This window comes from Primulina tabacum, chromosome 15, assembly GCF_025594145.1.
Source record: "Primulina tabacum isolate GXHZ01 chromosome 15, ASM2559414v2, whole genome shotgun sequence".
Lineage (NCBI taxonomy): Eukaryota > Viridiplantae > Streptophyta > Magnoliopsida > Lamiales > Gesneriaceae > Primulina > Primulina tabacum.
In genome coordinates this window covers 26678057-26687776 of record NC_134564.1, presented here as the reverse complement: position 1 = coordinate 26687776, position 9720 = coordinate 26678057, and the positions used below count along the sequence as shown (strand labels likewise).

The 9720-nt window shown below is 33.7% G+C and overlaps 1 protein-coding gene across 1 annotated transcript; it reads left to right on the top strand.

Annotated features, from left to right (window-relative positions):
- The first annotated feature begins 1806 nt into the window (after positions 1-1806).
- Positions 1807-9373, top strand: LOC142527372 (uncharacterized). Its single transcript, XM_075632151.1, has 2 exons — positions 1807-2095; positions 8747-9373. The coding sequence occupies exons 1-2, from the start codon at positions 1965-1967 to the stop codon at positions 9204-9206; spliced, it is 591 nt and encodes a 196-aa protein (XP_075488266.1). The 5' UTR covers positions 1807-1964; the 3' UTR covers positions 9207-9373.
- Positions 9374-9720: the final 347 nt, after the last annotated feature.

Here is a 9720-nt window from a genome sequence, read left to right as displayed (position 1 = left end):
TTTAAAAATTACATCATGTACAAATAGTTACAAATTACAATAAGTTTATGATCTATGATTTATTATGTTGCTTTATGTTGGTGATTATACCAAATTCGTTTGTTCGTTCTGATCTTGCAGGTGTTAATGTGTTTATTACGAGCTTCGAGGTCTTATGATCTAATCTCTCACATATTCTCAATAGAGTCACTAAATCATTATATTAGAGCTTCTTAGACATTGTTTATTATTATATTTACAGATTAATTTACATTTTTTGGTTGGTAAATTTTAAACTCAAATGTTTCAAGATCTAGCGAAGTTCTGATCTCAAAATCTAAACTTTTATCTGGTACATTTGCATATTGACTATTCTGGCATATTTGAATCTTTGCTGCATATAAAAGAAACAATGATTTTTTATGATTAAAACCTATATCATGTAAGGTAACAAATATAGTTTGACATATTTATTTAAGCTTTGGAATCCATTGCATTTCATGATTCAAGTACAAAATGTTTTAGTTTCATGATTCAAGTACAAAATGTTTTAGTGTCATGATATTGTAATATAATGAATGTTTAATATATTGGCCTCATATATTCATGAAACACGCAATATGTGTGCCTCGGTGACAAGTTTAATTGAAGGTTATCAAAAACATATATTTAATAATAATTTTTTTAATTTATTTCAAGTCAAATAATAGATAAAATGATATAAATGTAATAATTTTTTAATAGGATTTTGACCAATGTTTTCATATCAGGAAATATGATCGACCGATCTATCTTAAAAAAAAATTGGTTCAACCGGCCGAACTGAAAAACCGTCATATCATATAAAATAACAATATAATAAATAATATATTCTAAATTCAAAAGATATTAAATATGCATATAAATGATAAAAAAGCAATATTTATCAAAATTTAAAATCTGAACAAAATATATACAATAAAATATAATTATGTTTTTTATTAGACAAAAAATAACCCAAAATGAGTTCTAATACTATTAAAATAATATATTTTACAAAATTCAAAATCCAAAATTAGTCATATATATATACAGAGAAAAATAAAATTTTTAATATAAGAAATAATTTTTTGGAAAGAATATAAGAAAATATTCAAAAACTCAAAAAATAAATAAAAAAGGTGAACCGCTCGGACAAATTTTTAACTGATATTTATTGGTTCTGACCAATTCAATCGTAAAAACTGTTATTAGATTTGGTTTGACATCCATTTTCAGTTCAACCGTTGTGCGAAGATCCAAAATGCTATCTATTCTATTTTATTAAAGTTAACATATGATAATAACTACTAGGAGGATACCAAATTTTTCTTCCAATTTTATCTTTATATGATACTAATATTACACTTTTATTTTTTTTATTTTGTTTTTTTTTTAATTTCAACACATTTTTATTTTTAATTTTTTTATTTCAATAATTCAAATATCAATTTAGTCACTTCATAAATTGTCAAATTACACTTTAATGATAAAAAAAATTGAGTAGGTCTCTTGTGAGATGGTCTCACGGATTTTTATCTGTGAGACCGGGTTAACCATACCGATATTCACAATAAAAAGTAGTACTCTTAGCATAAAAAGTAATATTTTTCATGGATGACCCAAATAAGATATCCGTATCACAAAATACGACCCGTGAGACCGTCTCACACAAATTTTTCTGAATTGTCAAAAAAATTTGTACACATATCGTAGGTACATAATAACTAGTTGATCTTTGAGCCTCGCGGACTAACTCTACATTAGATTTTCATTTAGTTATTTCTATAAAAAAATGGAAAACACAAACCGGTCAAATCGAAAACGAGATGGCTTGAGCAAAGGGAAATCGAAAATTCCTCTCAATATAAAGAAAAAAAGAAGCAAAATTTATTCTCTTGTTCTTCTCTAACGACATTCGGGAAAAGCATTGTTGATGAAATCTTCGATCCGAGACGCCAGTAAACATGGTGTTATGGGAAATCACATTGGGTACAGCGTATTTTTTGGGTCTCAAAAGAACCTACAAATTGGCTCTCAAGCTTCAGAGGAGGCTCATTAGCCCTATATATCCCAAGACCCGTCAACTCGTTCAAAGGTACAGATAATCATCGTATAGCTTTAATTGTTTGGTTTCAATATATCGCCTTCGGCTTCTGAATCGATTATTGTATTGTAATGATTGTTTTTCATGCTACCGCGCTTTCGGATTTTGATTCAATTTGTTTTTGTTTGGTGGGATCTTTGTGTTTCCTGTAATTGTGTCTAGAATTTTGTGGAAAAATATGAATCAGCCCCTTTTCAACTTGAATCCTGGTTCCACTCTTATTTGTATTGTGCATGAAATTGGACCAAATTTCTGGAGTTTGTTTGAAAATGGTGATGAGTTATATGTAAATGAAGTGAAAAGATATTAGTTGTGTGTCACGCTGTTAACGTATTGCTGTGGTGGAGGATGAGCTATGAATCTGACCTTTTCAGGATGATTGATTATCCGGGCAGAAACTGGGCTGTTTGTTGTGGAAAATACATATTTGTATTACAATTGTAAGTGAATAGGAAATGATGACTAAAAAATAGCGGAGAATTTAGTTTAGTGCTGAGGGAAATTAATGCTTTATTTTGGATTGAAGGATTTCATGGTGGATATGAACATGTGTTATTATTATCAGTAATTTTTAAAAAATAAAACAAAAATTTAGGAAAATGGAAATTAGAAAAAATCAATGCCAAATTGAGTATGGTTTTCAATTTTTTTAAAAGAGTTTAAACTGCATCACAAGAATTTTCTTTTCTAACACAACTTTAAGTTTTTCTTTCGCGGTTGGTCAAAGTGCAGAAATTGAATTCATTGAATTCCGTTAGTTTAGTTCAGCCTTAGTCCTTTATGTCGATCTAGTTTAATGAATGAAGTTCCTACAGCAATTTACCAATGTTAAAATGTCCGCAATCATTCTTTGACAGTACTTTAAAAATTGAGGGAAAGGCCCATCTTTGAATGGCTAACCTTGCCAATTGCCATGTAATTGTATGATTATGGTATATTGGCTACACATGGTTGACGTCTAGCCAAACAAGTGAACAGTACTTGTATTAGTAATATGCTTGCAGCATTGTATTTGGGTACCTCTATTTTTCTTCTGCAGCATCTACCAACAGGTCAAGTCAATGTCAATACCCATCTTAATGCTCATGTCCTTCGTTAGTACCAAATAAAGTATGATACAGCTGATTTATGGATAGATAAATCAAACAAAAAGCTGATTATTTGTTTGTTTGATTGATTTAGAATAGATTGAGACAATAAACAAGTTTGGAGAATGAGTTTGGTTGTGATTCAACTTCTAATTTTTCCACATTTTTTTATATTTATGGAGTTTTAGTGCATAGGTATTAAACAACCAGACTGTTAGTTTTTCTTTGGAAATCGCACATTTTAGCTAATAATAAAATAACAGATTATAAAACCTTGATCATGGTGGTGGCGACACAGCCTGAGTTAAATTTTTATTGGTTGGAATGAGTTACCACTTTTATTTTACTGAGTTACACTGAGGATTATGACATACATACGCTGAGCAGTTATATGCCATAATATCTTGTCAACTTCACATATTGCTATTTAGTTATGTCTCAAATTGCCATTTCTGTGTTTGCGGGCTGACTTTTCTGTCCGACATATTATAAAAAAGCAGCGAAGGCAGTCTTCTTGTAAATATGGATCCCCAAATTTCTTTCGTTGGGTTTGGTGAGGGCAGAACTCTTGCTAACGGTGGTGGTTGTTGCTAAATGCTCATCAGTCGGGTGCTTTGGTTAATCAATTGTTTTTGGCTTATCAGAATGTTATATGGTGATGTTTTGAATCCTGGTATTGTGTCTTAACCATTGAAGTAAAATAAGTTATAACTAACAATTTTGGCGAACACATCACGTAGATTTAGTAAAGCTTATCTTCTTTTGAACTTGTACGGGACATGAGTAAAACTTATCTTCTTTAGAACTTGTACTTTCCCATGTCCCCACTTTGCCTAATGATTTCTAAAGCAGGCATTTTGGTTATAGGTTAATTTTGCCATTTAATAATATTAAGTATCTCTCAAACATAGCATCCGTAGTTTCTTTGCACAATGTCGTTTACTAAGATAAGAAACATTAGGAAGAAATATTATTCTCGTTCAATTAATATGAAATGAAAAGTTACATGCAGATTTATAGAAGTCCTTTCTACCATTTAATCTAAATACAATCTTCTTTTAAATTCAAAAGAAAAATAAATCCATATCTAAGATTAAGAATTAATATACTTATCTAATATTCAACTCTCTTCCGCAAGCTGGGCTGTATATGTTTATCATGCCCAGCATGGAAATCAATTCTTCAAAATTAGGTCGAAAAAGTGTCTTTGTTAAGATGTCTGTCAATTGCAATCAAGTAGGAATGTAGCTGAGGTGCACAATCTTCCCTTCAATCTTCTCGCTTATGAAATGTCGGTCTACCTCAACATGCTTGGTTCGATCATGATGAACCGGGTTTTTGGTGATATTTATTGCTGCTTGGTTGTCACACATTAGTTCCAACACTGGTAGCCTTTCAGTTGTAGTTCACCTAGTAGTCTTTGAATCCACATTCCTAAGTAGATTTCATGAGCTAAAGCTCTAAATTCTGCTTTTGCACTAATGTGTTACACCACATATTGTTTTTTTACATTGCCGAGTTACTAGATTTCCCTACACAAAGGATCAATAACCTGAGGTACAATGTCTAATACGAGAGCCAGTCCAATCTGCATCACTATAGACTTTGATATTTGTGGTGGAGGTTTTTCTGAAATTAATCCCCTTCACATGTGCCTTTTTCAGGTATTTCTATATTCGATACACAACTTCCATGTGTTCCTTAGGTGGATTATTCATAATTTGACTGATAATACTCGCGACAAATCCAATATCATGACGTGTATGAGATAGATATATTAGATTGTCCACCAGTATTTGAAATCTTCCTTTATTAACTAGCAAACTATCCTTCTTAATTCCTATCTTGATGTTTGGTTTCATAAACAATAGGTTTATCTACTGGTTTACACCCAAGCATACATACCAGTCTCTTTCAAGAGGTCTAAAACATATTTCCTTTGGGAGATTGAGATTCCAAGTGACGATCTAGCTACTTCCATTCCAAGAAAATATTTTAGGTGTCACAGCTACTTCATCTCAAATTGCATAGGGTTCTGTTTGCTCTCAAGCTGTGGTTGCATCCCACGTGAGTAGATATGGGCATTGTTATGAAAGGCGAGCGCCTGGCTGCGCCTAGGCGACAGGCGCATAACCCAGGCGCAAGCCATTAAACAGGCGCGCGCCTGAGGTGCGCCTCGGCCCAAGCGCGCCGTGGCAGAAAGGCGCGCGCCTGTGCGCTTTGGTGTTATACGCTGCAATTAACTATATATAACTCAAGCCCATAAAATTTAAAGCCCAATAACAAATAAAAGCCCTTTTTAGTGTTTTAAAAAAGCCCTACAATCTGATGTGCGTTATTTTTCTTACCGTTCTTTCAAATTCTTTCTGGACTACGCAGCAGTGGCCTTTCTCTACGCTGAAACTCTCTATGTCTCTGTATCCTTAACGTAATTCTGTTCTTTTTGTGCCTACTGCCTTGTGGATTACAAAGTCTCTACGTCTGTATCCTTCATCTAATTCTGTTCTTTTTGTGCCTTCACCTATTTCTGTTTTTTTTGTGCCTTGGGGAGGATGAAGATGAATTTGATGATTTAGATTTTTGAAGTTTTTTGGTTAATATATTATGATGCACTTACGACTTATTAATGAATTTTAGATGATTGAAGTTTGTTTTTTTTGCTATTATTTATGCTATATTATCTACTAATGAATTTTTATTTATATTATTTTTTTTTATCTTTGTCAAAGTATTTAATTTAAATCGTATAAAATATTTTATATATGTTGAATTTTAAAATTTGTATCATATGCGCCTTACTTCGATAAAACGTGCGCTTCGCCTCGCGACTCGCGCCTCAGGCCCCAAGACACCCTAGCGCTTTAGTGCGCCTTGCGCCCCAAATAACTATGGATATGGGGCATCCTATCAGAAAAGGTTGGTCCAGTATCAAAGTTGGACTTGTGGAGGAGCATCGGGTGATGGTTCGAGAGATGGTATGGATGGAGTTATGAGCTCCCAATATTGAGATTCATTACTTGTATTCTTTCCCTGAATCGAGTAGTAAAGATAAAACGGGTCAATTTCAACAAAGTTGCATACATTGAAGTGTAGAATTTTGTCGTCGTTGGGGATTAACACTTGTAGCCCTTTTGGTTTGGAGAATAGCCCAGAAAATGGGAATCGATGTGAACAAAGACGGAACATCCAAAGATCTCAAGTGCGATGTCATGGAGAAGGTGTGTTTTTGGGTAAAATTCGAGGAGAACTTGGATCGGTTTTTTTTAGTTAAGGGCACGGGAGGACATTCAATTGATAAGATAAGTTGCAGTGAGGATAGCATTGCCCCAAAAATGATGTGGGACATCATTTATGAATAAGAGATCATGAGTCACTTCGAGTGTCTTTCAAAGACATCATTATGTTGAGGGGTCTAAACGCAGGTTCGCTAATGAATTATTCCATTGGGAGATGAGGTAATCACCTAGGACAAAGTTGAAATAATCGCTGATTTGATCATTTCGGAGAAACTGAAGCTTGGTGGAAAATTGGGTTTGAATCATTAGGTTAAACTATTTAAAGATTAGGGATGTCTCAGTCTTATCCTGAATTAAATTAGAAATACCCAAGAGAGACGTTTTTGGTCATCTACAAACAATAAAAACCAATGATATCCAGTGATATTTTTGACATGCCAAGGACCTCAAATGTTATTGTGAATGAGAGAATTTTATATGGTTTGTAAGGCTAACGTATTTCTTGTTTGTTTAGGGAATTGACAAATATCACAATGCAAAGACTTGAAATTTTTATTACTGAATGAGAGATGAATCAATTTTTCTATGTTCAAAAAATTGGGATGACCTAAACGATAATGCCAAAATAAAATTTTACCAACTTTATTAGCATAAAATAAAATATAAAGCCGAGAACTGGATGGGTTCAATGTCATGCTTCTCGGAGGATTTTTCATCTTGAAGATATACATGCCTGCACAAAGTTCAGGACTGCCAATTGTCCTCTCTAATACCAAATCTTGAAAAAACACACGAGTCACCAAGAATTTAGTTCTGCCCTCATATCAGCATTGAATTTACTTACAGAGAGTAAGTTGCATGTTAGGAACAAACAAGACTGATGTTAAACAAATATTGTGAGACAGCTACACTAAACCGAAACCAAACACCTTGGAGCAAGATCCATCCACTATTCGGATTGTGTGCATGTTTTGAAAAGGAACATATAAGTGAAAAGTGAAATATTACTATTCACATGGTCCCATGTGCCGGAATCGATGATCCATGAAGTGGGCAGATCTTGTTGCTGGGAAGAAAAAGCACTAGAAAATTCACCTTTTTGGGTTGTAGTTCCTATGCCAATAAGAGATGGATTTGGTGGGTTATGAAACTGATTGAGAAACTTTTGAAGAATCTCCATTTGAGCCATAGTTAAAGATGGGGAATCAGAGAAAGAAATCTATGTCGCAAAAGCTTCCAATCTTCCAGTTAGCCTTGGATTCTCCAAAAAGTTTCTAAATTATGATTAGGTTTCTTGCACTTTTCACACCAAATTCGTCCTCGTGTTAATTTTCCACTGGAATTGGTTGTTAGCACAGAATTGGTCACGCTATTTGTAGCAGCGTGATCAATTAACCGAGAGAAAGCTGGCAATGAGATGTAAGGGCAGAAGCGATTGAAGGAGATGGGCCCAACATCAATTTGTGACGGCTTTCTTCTTGTTGGATCGCAGAGAAGACATCCCAAAGATTTTGAAAGGGCTTTAGGCCCAAAATGCGACCTCTCGCATCATCAAGATTATTATTGAGGCGCCAAAGGAATTAAAAGATCCTTTTCTAACATTGTCAACTTCCCGGCACTTCCATTAAAAAACTTCAAACATTTCCAATTGCTGCCAAGAATTAGTGACGGTAGTAAAATAGTTAGCTATATGTCATCGCCTTGTCATAGATCGTGAAGAAGGCTTCCAATTTCGAAGATTTTTGGACATATTTTATTGGTAAGAGTAGGTATCCCTCGTTGCATCCCAGATTTTTTCTTTGGTAGATTAAGAAATTTTCGTCGATTTCAATGCTCATGAAATTAATTAACCAAGACATGACCATATTATTTCTGCTTTCCACGCCTATAATTTTGAATAAGAGGAATCTTGACGCTTCAAGAGTTCATCTTTGCCCTTGCCACATAATAACATCATGACGGACTGAGACCATTTAAGGTAATTTTACCCGACTAATTTTAAGCGCCAACAATGAGGATGAGGCATCGGAGGAAGAAAGAGTCGGCATGCTGTATTTAGTCATGGGCTGTTTCTGGCTCTGATATCATGTCAATTACAAAAACAAGAAACAGTAGGAAAATTATTCAATTAGTCTGAAATGAAAAGTTACATACTGATTTTTATAGAAGTCATATCCTATCATCTTATTTTAAATTCGAAATAAAAATAAATTTCTATCTAAGAATTAAAGTACTTATCCGATATGCTAAACACAGTTGTCATGGTTTATAGTCCGATTAAATTTGCATCTAACACGGAAAATTGCTACAAATTTCAGACGAACTCGAGCTATATTTGATGTGGCACTCAAAGTGCATCGCAATATTCAAGAAAGGGATATCGAAATTGGTAGGAATCTTGGGAACTGGATCCTTCGGTGGCTTGACAGAATGAAGCCATCTGCTCAGATCCGAGGAAATCCTCCCCCTGGCAGCAACATAAACACCAACACCACAAAGCAGTTGAGCAGCACATCTCAGCTGAACAATCGAGGAAGCTTCCAAAAATTTGGTGCAAGATCGGGGAATCAAGAATCGGCCAGACAATTGTTTACGGCTGCAAGTAATCCGTCACATAGACCTTTCCCCACCATCGCCGCGACGAGGAGGCCTGCTGGAGGTAATACACAATATAGCCAGTTCAAAACTGGTGGCTTCAATCCGTTTGAAGCGAAATATGGGAAATTTGGGCTTGTGGATGTGATCAGAAATGACGTAAGGCAGTGGATGAATCACTGATATAGTAATTAGAATGTTTTCTTTACTAGACTAGTGATCAAACAATCGACCTTCAAATAAATGTTGAACTGGACGATCGGACCGGTTCAACCACACAATCGGATGTTCATGGTCGGATTGAACATTGTTATATTACATAAAATAATAATATAACATAGTAAATAATATATTTTAAATTCTAAAAATTTTAAATTTGTATATAAATAATAATAATAACAAAATAATCACCAAACTTTAAAATCTAAAGAACAACATATATATAATCAAAATATCAAGTATAATATTTTTATCATAATTAGAAATCCAAATGATCATATATATATATATATATATAAAAACAAAATTTAAATTTAAGATTTTAAATATAAAAAACACTTAAATTCTAATTTTTTTTATAAAAATAGTGAATTGGTTCATGACAGGTTCGACCCATTTTTTTTATACCCATTTTGAATTATTTGACCATTAAAATGATTTTTAAGAGTGGTCCGTGTTTGACCGTTAAAATGGTCTT

Coding starts and splice junctions, on each gene's coding strand:
- LOC142527372 (XM_075632151.1), top strand. CDS start 1,965: ATGGTGTTATGGGAAATCACATTGGGTACAGCGTATTTTTTGGGTCTC. Junction 2,096..8,746: donor ACCCGTCAACTCGTTCAAAG/GTACAGATAATC, acceptor TACAAATTTCAG/ACGAACTCGAGCTATATTTG.